The sequence below is a fragment of the Vidua chalybeata genome, chromosome 3, assembly GCF_026979565.1.
Source record: "Vidua chalybeata isolate OUT-0048 chromosome 3, bVidCha1 merged haplotype, whole genome shotgun sequence".
In the NCBI taxonomy this organism is placed as follows: Eukaryota; Metazoa; Chordata; class Aves; order Passeriformes; family Viduidae; genus Vidua; species Vidua chalybeata.
Genome location: NC_071532.1, coordinates 46,616,487 through 46,632,132, shown reverse-complemented (window position 1 = coordinate 46,632,132; position 15,646 = coordinate 46,616,487). Strand labels below are relative to the sequence as shown.

Sequence of the window (15,646 nt, the reverse complement as noted above, 5' to 3'; positions counted from 1 at the left end):
TATTCAGTTCTTGAGAAGAATGTCTTTTCAAGAAAGCCAGCAGGTCAAACACCATTCAATACCAGTGATATAGAAAACCTGCTATTTTCCCCAAAATAATAGGAAATAATATCACTAGTTATATGCATTATCACTAGATATACACATTATTATATGCATATGCAATTACCTTTTTTCTCACTAAGGTGAGATACTTGGCACCTTTTGTATGCTTAGCCAAAGGATGAAAATGTGTTCTGTGTTCTGATGTTATGACAGTGTTATGACTTTGTCCTAGAATGCTGAAATGCAAGAAAAGATTTGTGGAATCGTGATGGATAATGAATTGAATATGAGTTCAGCAGGCACTTTTCTGGCTTAGAGGATGAATACAGTCTTTGAAAGCATAAGCAAGGAACAAACAGGCAGAAACAGCAGGGCATATTAGCTCTTTGTTGACTTTATGATTAATCTGGCAGGAAAAACAGCAGTGTAATATTCAATATTCAGAAGTTCAAACTGGACAAATTAAAGCAGAGAGGAAATCAGTAGTTTTCACATAGAGAGTAACTGTCAGCAAATATACATAAAGTCAAATGGGCTTTTCAATATCTAGTTATAATCATACACTGGCTTTCTTGGAATTTATTCTTTGCATGAAGGATTGGAATAGAAGTAAAGATCTGTTTTCTATATGTTCTACTTAATAATGAAATATATTTAAAAGTAATTGAAAAGAAAAACAGAGAAAAAATAACAAAAGAAATCTGCTAATCCACTTAAATGAAGAATTGAAACTACATTTATGTGTCTTGTCTCAAGTCTTCAATGGAATCTGGATCCTTTTCCCGTCCCTTGTGACCGGACTTCTCAGCTTTGATCCTTTGAAGACCTTTAAAAAATTTCAAGAACTAATTAACACACTAAGGTGAATAGACCAGATTGATAGCATTTTGTAACAGGACAGACAAAAAATATTTTTTTATGCACATAGCTTACAGAAAAGTCTGATTTAATTTTGTTGTAAATCCACTGCAATGCCATTGGCTTCAGAGTATTTTATTTTCTTTTTCAGGAAGAAAATGAAACACAGATTTCCAAAGTACATTAACGGTCAGAAAAGTAGCGTATGTGCCAACCATTTGAACACTGTGCTCCTGAGTTTTTTCTGACATGCTGTAATGCTGCATGTACAAGGTTTAGGTCATATGTATTGGACTGCAGAGCTGGAATGCAAAGTATCCTATTATCCCATCTAACGGGTCATGTAGGATCTAACTCTGATCCAAGTCAGTTCTCTAGGCACCCTCAACAGAAAGGTATCAGCACCTTTGCTAGGGGTGATTAATTTCATCCTATGATATGTGGGATAGACAAGCCTGTGGAATATTCTGATCTTGCTCCATAGAAGAAAAATCTAAGAAGCTTTGCTAGTCAACTTGCAATAGATCAGATCATTAATACCCATAAAATAGTACTACCTTAAAATACTCAAAGCTTTGGACAGATGGGTATCAGTAGGTTTGGGGCTGGTTAAAAGAATCCAGTCTGAGCAAAACATTACTGACATGAGGTTGAACAGGAGGAATAAACATCTGCAATACTCACTGTTTGGCATGCTCACTTCAATTGGATTCTCAAGCTTCCACCAAAGTTGGAGTTGGAGTTGGATAGGTAGTAATGCAAATCATGTTAGAAAATTAAATTGAAAAGCAGACAATTAACAGCAGAATGTCAGAGTATGTCACTGTAATAAAGTACAAGTGCTAATGGCTTCTGAGGTATGAACACCACCACAAAAGGTAAAAAACACTTGTGCTTACCTCATAGATCGGAAGAAACCCAAACACTGCACCAGCCTCTTTGCTTACAAACTCAAAAGTTTCCAAAGGTTGGAGCTGACCAAGGGAAGCCAAAGTCAGTGCATTAGTAGCTGAAGACAAAAGGTAATGAAGACATTCTTACTACAACTGCAAGAAAAGTTTTATATTCCCATGACTTTTAAGGTTAAAGCCAGGTAAAGACGGAAGAGCTTCCCTGATATTCAATTACAGTTGTAGAAAGTATATGTAATGAAATCTAACTCTCCTGGCTTCTGATTTCGTAGGAACCCTGAAAGAACTATTGTATGCAACAAGGAATTCACTGTTATTCTATTATTTTCACACATCCTTAGAGTAAACTTAAGATATTTAGGTTTTCTGATGAACCAAGGAAGGTTCTAGGGTTTCTTTTATATGTTTAAACCAGTTAATCAGTTTGTGCTACCTTCTAAACTGAAATTTGGAAATGTGAAAAATGAGAATGAAAACCACAGAGATTTCTTAGATCCTTCTGTTTTTGCATTTTTGTCTAGCTTGTCCATTGAATGAGAAAGATATGTAGGGTTATTTATGGATAATTTTAAAATGAGAAATACAGTTTAATTTCCTATATGTTGCACAGAACATAAATTTGTCATATAAATTAGCTACCTTTTCAGGAGCCAGAGCTCTGAAAAACTTGAAGCCATGAACTGCTTCCTCATGTCCAGCATTTTCTAAATCTGAAGGTGATCCGGTCAGTGACTTCAACCTGTATGTACAAGACAGAAAAAATCTGATGTTCCTATCAAAATGACAGTTATGAACACAATATTCATATATGACTCCAAAATGAAATTATTTTGAACTAGGCTCCAAAATGAAATTATTTTGAAGTATAAGTGATTTCATATATCTTCAAAATATAATTTATATTAGGACCTTCATAGGTGTCATGGAGTGCTTCACTAATATTTTGTCAATCCATATATGGCTGTCACCTGTAGAAGGCAGGAAATCTTAATATAAACACCATTTACAAGAGTCATGTGCTAACTCTCTGGTAATGGCTTTTCAGCATTTCTTTAAGTTCTGACCAGAACACCTAAATGTGACTTTCACAACAAAGGTGTCCTCTGCCACCATGGCCAGGTGCACTGTTTGCTGGGTAAAAAATGACTGGATGGCCAGGCCCAGAGAGTGGTGGTGAATGGAGTTAAATCCAGCTGGCACTCAGTCACAAGTGGTGCTCTCCAGGGCTTACTGATGGGCCCAGTTCTGTTTAATATCTTTATTAATGATCTGGAGGAGGTAAGTTCGCAGATCACAGGAAGTTGGATGGGAACGCTGATCTGCTGGACAGTGGAAAACCTCTGCAGAGGGACCTGGACAGGCTGGACTAATGGGCCAAGGCCAATGGTATGAGGTTCAACAAGGCCAGGTGCCAGGTCCTGCCCTTGGGTCACAACAACCCCTGATAGTGCTGCAGGCTGGGGCAGAGTGGCTGGAAATCTGCCTCGTGGAAAAGGGCCTGGAGGCACTGATCCACAGTGGCTGAACATGAGTCAGCTGTGCCCAGGTGGCCAAAAAGGACAATGGCACATAGTCACTAGCTCAGCTGGCTAAAGCATAGTGCTCATAATGCTAAAGCTGTGAGCTTGATCCCTGTAAAGGTCATTCACTTAAGAATTGGACTTGATGATCCTTGTGGGTCCCTTCCAACCCAGAATATTCTGGGATATTCAATCTGTGATATACAAATAGTGCAGCCAGCAGGACTATGGGTGATTGTCCTCCTATACTCGGCACTGGTAAGGGCACACTTCAAGTGCTGTGTCCAGTTCTGGGCACCTCAATTCAGGAAGAATGTTGAGGTACTGGAGTGAGTCCAGAGAAGGGCAACAGAAGTGGTGAAGGATTGAGAGGATAAGTCCTATGAGGAGCAGATGGGAGAGCTGAAGTTGTCTAGCCTGGAGAAAAGGAGGCTCAGGGGAGACCTTATTGAGATCTACAACTGCCTGAAAGGAGGCTGTAGCCAGGTGGGGGTTGGCCTCTTTTCCCAGATGACAACAGGACAAGAGTCTCAAGTTCCACCAGAGGATATTTAGATTAGATATCAGGAAAAGTTTGTTTGCTGAAAGGGTAATCAGGCATGGGAACAGGCTGCCCAGGGAGATGGTGGAGTTACTGTTTCTGAAAGTGTTCAAAAGGCATCTGGATGTAGCACTTGAGTGATATGGTTTAGAAGTGAATATGGTGGTCCTTGGTTAATGGTTGGACGCAATGATCTTAGAAATATTTTCCAACCTTAATGGTTCTATGATTCAATGAATATATATCTGTAAATAACACTTATAACATGATTTGTTAATTGAGATCCTAAACTGTTATCTTGTGATGAATATCATATGAGTTATCCAATAAATTAATTATACTAGCATGACAAAGATAAGTGACTTATCCCAAGACAATTGTCTGCATCCTGCAAAGTACAAAGCCTAGCATCCATAAGTAACACAGCCTTTTGGATGATGGTTGGCTAGCTCTCCATTACAATATTTTGTACAGTTAATCCAGAGGAACCAAGTCACTCTTAAGGTGACAGCACACAAAGTTTGTAGAAGGATAAGACTGAAACTTTCTATTGCACAGAGTGTGGCTGCTTTTTTTCTCCAGTTCTCTACACAGTTAAGAATTTCCTATTTTCTTGCTCTTTGTTTAGTTAATGTGTTTAAATATATGATAACCATTCTCCTTTACTGAAATATTTGAAGAAACCTCAAAAAGTTGTCATAGTTTGACACAGGCATGTAATTTATGGAAAGTTTCTTTCAGGTTAGCTGACTCAATGATAGTATCTTTGGTTCCAGAGGTTTCAAACTGGCTACTGACTATTCAGAGGAACTACAGGGGTCCTTCAAACACAGCCAAGCACTTCTCTGTATTGATGAGTTACTGTTCTAACTGCAGTGACACCACTCATATTAGTAAAAACTCCACAGAATAATAATTATTAGCAGGATACCAAATTAAATGGGGTAACAGTAAAGCATCTTAGATATTTTCCACTGTCCCAAATTGCTTTGCTTGAAAGGCAGCCTAAGAATGGACATGGTATATGAAAACTTACCACTAAACAATGCATGACATTTTAAGTCCTAAATAATTTTTTTCCATATTTGGACTCCTTTGTTACTTAAGACACTGTGTGTATTACCTCTGAAGATGCCCTCTTTGATATTTCTGTTCACTTGGTTAATCCACTAATTAATGAACCAGAGTGTTCCAGGACTAGAAATATGTACTTAAACTAACAGGCCAAGGTGCTCTGACTGGACCTGTAATTAATCCATCTCCCTTAAGAATTCTACCTAGAAGAAAAGTTTAACACTGCTATTGAACACACATTTATGCCAGTTTCAGAATGCCATGATCTGTGATTCCTCTACCCATGTATGTGAATGTATCCATAACATCCCAGCAAGTTTAAGATGACCATTTCTTAAACTGAAAGATTAAATTTGGTTTATTCTTCTAGAAGGATTTGTGTTTTGCTCAGAACTATTCACATTAAGCTGTTCAGGCAATAGGCTGCTAACATGAACAGCATATATAATATACAACCTCTAATTAGACTAAAAGCTGAGACAATTATCTAGTCATCACTATTACTGAGTTCAAACCTTGAACGTCACCTAATCCTGACTGTCACGAAGTCATAAAAAGGAAAAGATTTATCCATACTGGGCCAAAAAACATCTTTAAAAAGATTTTTCTGAATAACAAATAGTACTTTTTTCCCCCCTGACTTTCAGATGAAAGATGTTTTTAAAGCATATTTTCAAAACTGTTCCCCCAGTCATACATGTATGTAAACATATGAGATCTTACTTGTCTCTGTCCAGCATGAGAGGATATATAACCTTCTTCTTTTCCATATGTTTGCTCTCCTCTTTAATTATAGCAGAAAAATCATTAACATCAGAAGGCAAAATCAACCGACTGGTATCTGTTAATTCAAACTTCTTGGCCTGTCCAAAGTAACCAAAATAATATCCAGTCCTGGCATGCCAAAGCCTATAGACATAGTAGAAGCAGTGCAAAAGGACAGAAAAGAAAAGTGGATATTTTTAGAAGTGCAACAGAAGTGAGATAGTATTTGTGTACATTATCAAATTCTGCAGCACTGTTCTACAGTTCAGTGTGCTAGTCATAAAAAACATCAGTGAGATTGTTTTTATAATTCAAATCATTTGAGAGTGAAAAAAATTCAGAAGGTTGTTGTAAAAAGCAGAAAAAAAACCACTTCCATGTTTGTATTTACGAAAATGAAGAGTAAATGTACCAAAATCCTGAGTTGTTCCTGCAGTAAAGTCCACCACCAGAGCAGGATCTACACAAAACTTCTGCATTTAATACTTCCAAAAAACCAAGAGAAACCCCTTCAAAGTCACTTGTTAGCTGAGAAGGAATTATAGTTGTCTATGAAGTATCTTCAAGCTTCCATGGTCTAATTGCATACACATTGATTAGATGCCATGCTTAGGATCCATGTCAATTTAACAAGTACTGAAAGCTAAAATAGGATTAAAACAGTAGATAATTTAAAAAATTATGTAGCCATTACCTATGTGTAAATGTAAAGCAAGGGCTGAAAGAAAATGACAGTCTGCAAAAGATCTAACTTCTGGAGAAGTGTTACGTTAAAACCAGCTCTTTTGGGTGCAGAACAGAAAATGCACGGAGGGCATTTTATTTAAGTGCACTTTATTTAAAGTTCTAGCCTATATACAAGTGCAGCAAGAAAAGGAACTTTGAAGATAGCTCAACTGATTTGCCACAGCAGTAAGAAGTATTAGTCATTTTATACCTGACTGAACCATCAATGGATGCTGTCACTACCACATTTTTCTCCTCTTCAATAAATAAGTCAACCACTTCAGCAGCATGTGCCCTCCAGCAGAGCTCCTCCTTTATTTCCTGAGGGGAAAAAGGCAACATAACCACATTTGAGGTAGTTCTGTACCCGACCATGGTTGCTAGCTTAGTGGATTTATCAGCATGTCTTTCTGAAAATTAGAAGAGATGAAAAAAATAATCCCTTCATGAAACAGCCTGCAAATGGCATAAGGTAGAAACATCACCCAGGGGACATGGATAAATTCATTCTTAATATACCTTCTTTGAACATAATGAAATAATGCTAACACCATTTTACTTATGGTTTTTTTTCCCCACAGCATCAAGTTATTATTTCAAGCACAAAACACCATCTTTATATGCAGAAAACATTTTTACCCCTGTAGAGCTCTGCATTATTTTTTTTTCTGATTGTCTGGGTATACCGTTCAAAAAGAAGGTCTTAAAGATAATTCCTTACATTTTTTCTATTTCGCGAATCTTCTAAGAATGAGGTCATGTTCCAGCGAAAAATATATCCCTCTGTTGCAGAAAGGAGAAAGCAAAACACCAGTAAGTTTCTTTAGTGCTATACCTTCACTTGCTCCTGCTGTTTACTCTCAGTAGACTCTGGGCAGAATGAAGCAGAGAACACAGTTCAGTTCATTTACAGTGAATATAACTATCTTATTGTCAAGCTCAGAGTAGAAATAATGGACTGTTCATTAATATGCAAAGAAACACATATGCAAGTTTTGAACAATGTGCCATTAACTGGATAGGTTTGAAATGGAAGATAAAGCTTTTTCTTTAAATTATGAGTGAAAAACAAAAGTTATCTTGTCAAGAGAGTTGTCTATTGCACAGCCGAGGTATGAGAGCTTCCTGGGGATTACACTGGTTTTCAATCCTGGTAAAATGGACAAAGCTTAATTAATTGTATACATAATGACTGCTTAATGTTTAACAATCTTTTAGTGCACTCATGTGAAACTAGAATCAAATAACCACTTTCCTTATCACCCACAACTTTTCTGTTTCCTGCCTAGGCTCCCCCTCTCCTGATGAAGTTGCCTCCTACTTCTCATTTCTACTACAAGACAAAGGAGTATTTTGCGTAATTCCAACTTTCATACCAGTCACATTTGATTTCTAGGGCTGTACATTTGCAAGCAAGGGAGGAGGCAGGCAGAGAAGCTGACCTTTTTATAACAAGGAGAAGTCTGTAGAGGGGAAGGGAAATTGGTAGCAGCACTGCAGATAAAAGAGAAGAGTGTGGAAAGCATGAAAAGCAAATACACAGTGACACAAACACAAAAAGGCAAAGGGAGAGTATCAAATGAGTAGGCAGTAGAGTGGATGCTTTTCCACAATTAATTGAAATCTTGTTCAGTACATGCTGCCTTTCTGAACTCATTTACCCATTTGAATCAGAGAGGAGTGGAAACTCATCATCATTTTCAGTATAAAAGTCAAATTATTGCTCAATTTTGAAACAAAAGGAGAAAAATCCCTTGCTCCATCCAATATCTGACCACATAGAAGCAGGAAGCTGGCAGAAAACTTTTTAATATGTATTTTAAAAGAAAAGTGACACATTATGACAGACACAGAAATGGAAAATTGCCAGGGTGATTCCAAAGGTTTGAAGAACAATCACACAGCAGATAAACTTTTGAACATTCTGCCAAATGAAAGCCAGACTTCATGTGCAATTAAAGGTCCAGCAATGAGCTGCTAGTATTGACAAGTGCTTTTCCTATATAGCTGTCTACTGCTGCAGCCATTACTATGCACTCCACATCAGTGTTTGAATCACAGCTCTTGGTACAGCCCAAGTTGCAACTTTTTATTTACTATTATTGCCATGGAACTGAAATTTTTGCTTGTAATCTTTGCTCTTGGGATCAATATCACAATTTAGATGGAAAGTATATTCAGGGCATGTGAATGAAGAAAATTTTAATGTCTTTTATGAAAACAATTCTACTGATAACATGATAATACTGAACTTTAATCTACTATCCTTTTATAAAACAAAACATTTTTACAATTATTTAATTATATCTTTGATGGAGAAAACCTGACAGCACTTGGATCATCACTTCCACATTTCTGGCACATTTACACTATGATATTTTCTTGTCCTACTGACTGTCCTGAACAAAATGACTAACATGTTTACTCACCTTTACTGCCTGTCAAAAGAATTTTAGTGAAGATGTCTGTACACAGTACTGTCAGAGGACCTGAGGGATGTCCTGAAAATGGCAGAAGTTCTTTCATCAAGTTTCCCTAAAACAAACAAACAAGCAAACAAACAAACAAACTCCCACATATTTATCTTATAATACCTACATTGAAAACATTAACTCATCAGAATCTGAGTGCCATTTATTTTATATATTCAATGTTACTGAGCTCATATCTTTTCAGAAAACTGCAAAGAAGGTAAATTCCTAAATCTACCAAATGAGGAAGATAGTTGTGTATCCTTCTGGATTGCTGTCTCTTGTATGTTGAAAGGACAAGCTCTTTGATTTTTCAGGCAAGTCAGTCTAGTTGTACCTACCCCTACTTCACCACTTACCCCTCATTTGCTATGGAATAACATTAGAATGCCCCTCATTTGCTACTGAAATGTTTTTTTGCTGCAAATGGGCCCATAATGTCTCCTTCACCAACTTGTTCTCTTTTTCAAGTTAGCACCAGCAGACTTTCTCCATTATTGCCTCTTCAGGACTAGGAGGGTGTGAGGGAGAATGTCTTGCTGACAAGGAGATTCTTATTTTATCATCCATGTAATGATGATGACAATCAGTCCAGTGATGACACCACTGGCATATGAATTTGGAGATTCCTGTAGGAATCTAAGCACACTAATATATCAACTGTGAAGAATACAAAACCCAACGAAGCTTGGATACATTTATCATCCTTTTCTATTTTGCATAAAACATATGCTAAGTTACCTCACTATCTTTCTGAAAAATTCTTCCCATGACTTGCTTTAGCTGGGATTCCTGTTAAAGCCTTACATGGCTGACTTTTTATGATCAGTGTCTGCTACAATGAGCAATATTACCAATCAACCAATCATATCATGGTACTTTCCCTTCTTGCTGTATTTACTCTGTGTATCTTATTTAGAGTAACATGATGCCTGGAAAAGTCTTATAGATCTGAGGTGATATGACAAATAAGCCTTTGCCATTTCAAGCCCATAACAGTAGTTATTTTACCTTCCACCTTGAATCCTTGTATACTCCTATTTGAAAGTCAGAATTACTAGTGATAAGTATCTGCCAAACACTTTGATGTTATGTTATGTGTTAGGACACTATTCTCTCCTGGTTTGTTACCCTCCTAGTGCTAGCTGACATGTACAATTTTCCAGACATATTTAGCCTCTTCTTAGAGTAGGACACTCTACCTTGCCTATCATCCTTTTTTAGAAGGTAAATGTTGTGGGTGAAAAATCAAATTCTAGACTTTCACATAAATTTAGAGTCAGTTTGTTATAATTACTTCAAATCATATTTCCTTGTTTTCCACTTGCCATTAAGCCCTGCTGCAATTACTAAAGCAGAACTCATTTGTGTCCATAGAAGAAACTGATAACCAAAAGATGCAATAAATATTTGCTTCTGCAATTGCTAGTTAAAGAGAAATCTTCCAAAGATTAGTGGCATTATCTTCTCAATGTTCCAGCTCCTTCCCAAACACATTCAGTTGGCTACCTGAATACTCCATAGGCGGATACAGCTACTTTCATGAGCAGAAGCCAGTAGAGGTGATAGTCCTGCTCTAGCCTTCAACAACTGTTCATTCATCTTTGGATTTTGGGTGTCCGTACACCTAGTTGTTTCTTCTGCTTTGGAACAGAAATGATAATATATTTTCTCAAAAGGTTTTAGTATTGCTTTTCAATGCACAGAAATTACATAACATGAGAAAAAGAATTACATTTGAAAATAAAACCCATCATCAAGGTGGTGTTACTCTAAAAACATTAGAGTTATAGATAAAGATAACTGAAAAGAAATGGGAACAATCTCCACTATCTTAGCTAAACCAGCCAGAACTATTGCTCAGTGATGTAGGGGAACATTATTTAGAAGAGAGCCATAGATTTTACAGGAATGGCAAGCACAAGTGAGAGTGGAGGAGGAGTGCAGGACAGTGGTCATCAGGACAGCTACCAGGCAAATGTGCAGCCTCTGCATGAGGCTTCTAGAGATAACAATGAATTCAGCAATGAAATTTAATAACGAGATGACACTTAAAAATTCTGGAATCATAGATTTCTATACTCACTTCTCCAATTGAAAACTTTTGCTAAGCGCAAGGAGATGGTCACAGAGACCCATTCTGAGTTTCTGCTGTGACTTTTCCAGAGCTGGAGATGCTGGCAGGACTTTCACAGACATTCAGTGGATGCAAGACCTAACATCAGTGTATATTTCACTGGGCAACTACAAGGTTTAGGAATATTCTGGTTTTAGGGCATGCTTTTTTCCCCAAATAAATGGATCTTAAATCCATATTGCAGATGATCAAATTTCTTATTATTGGGAAATTCTGCTTTCCAGCAGAGGATTTCTAAGGGATTCAGAAGAACCTCTAGAGGATTTATTTCTTGCAAATTCACCAACTCATTTGCACAGCTTTAACTCTTAGGACTAGGCTCTCCCTTGATTATGATTTTTTAAGGACAGACACCATAGTGAAGAATTTTCTTTCTAAAATTTCACCTAGTTTCAAAGCTTTTGTCTGTGAGGCCATTTACTGATGCTTGACTCAAGTTGGCTCTTGCTATACTATTTCAATAATTCATTGCTTGAATATTTATGTAGAAGAAAAGTGTGTATAGCTGACATTTCCAAACTCTGAAAGTGTTATCATGTCAACTTAGAGAAAAAAAAAACAATTTAGGGCTTGCATATCCCGCATCCTGGTCTGGATTTTGGGAAATAACTGCAAATCAGGAGAGAGAAGAAGATGATGAGATCTGTCATTCACATACCAAAGGTATCCCAATTATTCTAAACAAAGTTTGCCAGACAAGCTGACAAACTCAGTTTCTACAATAATCTGAGCAGAACTCGTGGATCAACATCAAAAAGAATGAAAAACATCTTTCTGTACCTGTTTTTATTTCAGTATTAATTTCATCATTTTCTGCATTTTTCTAAAAGAAAGGAATTAAATGTAAGAGAATTAGGAAATGGAATTTGATTGTAACGACAGAACAGTTCATTAGTTGAAATTATTGTAAGAACTTATTTTTTTAGTTGGATTATTCAAATATTCCTCCAATTTTCACTGAGTATAAACAAGAAACACTTTATTTGAAGAGAATAAACAGATGAACAAATCAAAACCAAAATTAATAGGAATTGAGGAGCATGTTAAATGTAAATTTAGCTGAATAGCCTTAGTTTCTTAAGATAAGCAAAGTCAGTCACAATCGTAAATGCAACCTTTGAGATCTCTCTGAGAATGTCATTCAGAACACACATATAGTCTTGTTACTGCCTTGAGCAAAAATTAACAAAGTTTATAAATACCTTTATACATATATAAACATTTAATCATGTCTGCATTTTCAGTCAGGGAATTTTCAGAAATCCTCATTTGTGCCTTGCCACACAGGCTTCTGAGGATCCCCAAGGCTGACAGTAATCAGTATACTGATGCCAGAAATTGCCAAGTCAAATAAGGCAGGGAAAACTCTGCGGCCTCAAGTGTTTGAGGTATCTCAGAAGAGGACAAGTCACTTAAAACTTATCCTATACATTTATATGTAAGGCTTGATGTATGTAGCTTTCAGGGATCTTTTTAAAGGCTGAAAATCACTTTTCATTTGTTATTCTAATGAGGACACAGCACAGTGTGTTGGATGCTTTAGTTTGTAGATGGCAATTAAGACAGAGTTTGCTTGGGAATCCATCTAAGTGCCATGTTCTGCTGAAACAACATGCTGGTAAGAATCTGAGAGGTAGAAGGATTTTCCTCTTTTTGCCTACTTACTTTTTATTGCTCTGCAAGTATGGCATGTCCTTCTGGCATAGAAGGCCAAAATGTGTCACAAAACCCATGACATTATCCTTAGCAAAAATATACAAATTGAGACACTAATACAGTGATGGTAAAAAAAAAAAAAAAAAAAAAAAAAAAAAAAAGCTTTCATTTGAAAGAATGTATCCAAGCAAGTGTGGCTGCAATGTTGAAGTGGTTCTGCTCTTATTCACGTACTTAATAATTTTTCTATTTTATCTTCCCCCTTGAATCCTTGTATACTCCTATTTGAAAGTCAGAACTGTTAGTGATAAGTATCTGCCAAACACTTTGACAGTTAGCTATTCCATGTGTCACAGAACCAGCTGGCTAACAAAGGATTCTTAATGCACCATGACAGTCAGTTTAACAAAGCTAAACAAAGCTTTGTTAATTCTTCATAATTCTTCATAATTCTTAATTCTTAATTTCTTCATAATTCTTGATATTGAGTTTTGTGGATGGTGTTAGGGAGGCATTTTAGTAAGTTACAGTATTTTAAAATCAAAACTAAAAAGAAAACAGAAATTTGTTTTGAATGCCACCAAATCCATCAAACCACCATACCTACCTCATGTAGGTCCAAAGAACTCCCGTTATGCTCTGCAATGGCACTGGCATCACTCCTCACAGAAGGAGTAGGGGACAGGGAACTTCTTTTCCTGTGTGAAAGAAATTATTGAAGATCACTGACATTCTTGAAGATACTATTTGATACCTGGAAATCAATATCACCCAGCATTAAAAAACATAATAAAATAGTACTTAAACTGATTAGACTGATTAGACTAAGAGTTATTTGTTTTATATATTTTTTAAAGTAACTAGGCAATACTTGCGTATTACACAGCCAACCTCTCCTGGCAGGAGTTCTGAGCTAATGAAATCCATAGTAATTGAAAAGTAACATTGGCATTCTTCCTTAAGGCATGAAATGGAAAAATTAACTGCCTGCCAATGGCTTTTTCCCTTTCATTTTACCCAGTACTTTCTCTGCAAATAGTTTTCAATAAATCACAAAAACTTACTTTAAAATTGTTATGAAAACTCTCAATAATGCGGTTTTGTGGAAAAAAATAATGGCAAAAAATGGATGTGATCTTCAATGGTTTTGTTTCTGAGTCATGAAAAATTCTTACTGTGTTAATAAGTGGTTCTTGCCACATAACACACTAATGTCACTGCTTCTCTGCTTTTGGCAAGAGTATCTGAATAATTGGGATAGTTAGAAAGTATGCAGCTGGGGTAATCCACTTAAATTATCAGGTGGCCATAACTTTGCAATTTTCACTGTTTGATTTTACAGATTTGCTATCATGTTTGAACATTTTTGTGTGTGTGTGTATGATCACAGTCAAATTTATCCAGGTATCTTCCCAGTAAATACAAAACATCCTAAGACTGTATGATTTTCCAAGTTATTTTAGGATTCTCCTGTTTAATAATAGTAAATCCTGTAAATAATAGTAAAAGCTTATCTTAATTTATAAAAAAAATCTATTCATGAATTTTAATCACTCCTTTTTTTTTAAATTTAGCTAGGATTTCTTAAACTAATCATTAAGTTATCATGTAGTTATAAAAAGAGAATTTATCTTCAATTAAGTAGCGCTGATATCAAGTAGCATAAGCTACTTGAAGATTTTAAAGCAACATAAGACCATAAACCAGCTTTATGGTTCACATGAGCAAAAACACTGTCTAATTGCTTAATTGCCTAATTGCTAAAAACTTAAAGCTGCGTAAGTACTTAAGCCATACTGAATCCTTTTGGCTACCATTGCCTTTGCATATCCATTGGAACACAAGTGTTTCTGAAGTGATGTACAGGTGCAATGCCTTTCTTTCAAAATGAGCTTATTTGGCTAAAATTCTCTTATTCTTCCAACACGACCAACCTGTGGAAGCATCTAGCTTGTTTTAAGAGGAATCTTGTGGCTACACGCTTTGATGTGCTTTCCTCTTTGCTGAGAGTATCTAAATGCAGGAGGATTTTATCAGGTTTAAAATAAAGAAAAAGCCTGCTGCCACACAATTATCTCATAGAGATAGAAGTTATGGTACACTGGAAAACTGATACTGGGCAAAAGCTACCTTCTGTTGAATTCTTCAACATATTTGAGACTTAGGAGACCATTTAGAGGAAAAAGGGAGAGCTGACTGGAAAAAAATACGTATATTGTTTGACAAACATTATGGAAGTTTAAGACTGGGAAAGTTAATTAATTGTATGGACCTGAATTGATTAAATACAAACACAATCTCAATTCAAATAATCTATCTTGGAGAAACATTACATAATTTTACTACAACAAAATTCCAAGTGACTGTGCCTATCCCCAGGAAAGATAAAATGCACAGTTACCTGGAAGAGGAAACACTATGTACAAGAAATAATATGGCATTGACTCCAGAGCCCTGGTTGTCTTCAGTAGTTTTATGCCTGAAAACAAAGATATTTGTACAGGATATGTCAGATAGGTTGTGTATTTTTCCAGAAAATGTTTCACATTTAACTTGTAATTAAAAAAATTTAAACTTTTAATTTCCCAGAATGCATGCCACCTGAAGTTTTAGACAGTTTTTCAGAATCTGTTAATCAGTTATGATGGTTTAATGTCAGTGGTCAAGACATACAGAATGTGCAGGAAAAACAGGTACCTAATGGAATGATGAAAATTTCATTCAGCCAAGTATTTTCTTGAGGATTAGTATTTAAGAGGAAAGTGAAGTAACTTAATTAACTAAGTTAATGTTAGCAATGTTCCTTCTTCCTGGCACTCAAACAGAAATGTCAACCCTGTGTAAAGCACTCTACTATCATTGCCTTTCCTGTCTTCCATGCATCAATATGAATTAGCTGACTCATATATGGGGAAGCAAATATAAAGAAAGAGCCACTGTCT

The 15,646-nt window shown here is 36.2% G+C and overlaps 1 protein-coding gene across 5 annotated transcripts in view; it reads right to left on the bottom strand.

The window, feature by feature from the left end:
• Positions 1-676: 676 nt before the first annotated feature.
• Positions 677-15,646, bottom strand: part of WDR64 (WD repeat domain 64) — a 66,737-nt gene continuing 51,767 nt past the window's right edge. For 3 of the 5 annotated variants that reach the window (XM_053938652.1, XM_053938653.1, XM_053938651.1), the window contains 11 exons: positions 15,106-15,183; positions 13,312-13,402; positions 11,829-11,871; positions 10,421-10,551; positions 8,870-8,975; positions 7,162-7,223; positions 6,652-6,761; positions 5,673-5,858; positions 2,454-2,553; positions 1,803-1,877; positions 914-1,621 (listed from right to left, as the gene is read on the bottom strand). In XM_053938652.1, the coding sequence (XP_053794627.1) occupies positions 1,457-1,621; positions 1,803-1,877; positions 2,454-2,553; positions 5,673-5,858; positions 6,652-6,761; positions 7,162-7,223; positions 8,870-8,975; positions 10,421-10,551; positions 11,829-11,871; positions 13,312-13,402; positions 15,106-15,183 (1,147 nt within the window). In that variant the 3' untranslated portion in view covers positions 914-1,456. Of the gene's footprint in view, positions 872-913; positions 1,622-1,802; positions 1,878-2,453; positions 2,554-5,672; positions 5,859-6,651; positions 6,762-7,161; positions 7,224-8,869; positions 8,976-10,420; positions 10,555-11,828; positions 11,872-13,311; positions 13,403-15,105; positions 15,184-15,646 lie in introns of those variants that run through there. The other 2 variants (XM_053938654.1, XM_053938655.1) reach the window with 2 other exon arrangements.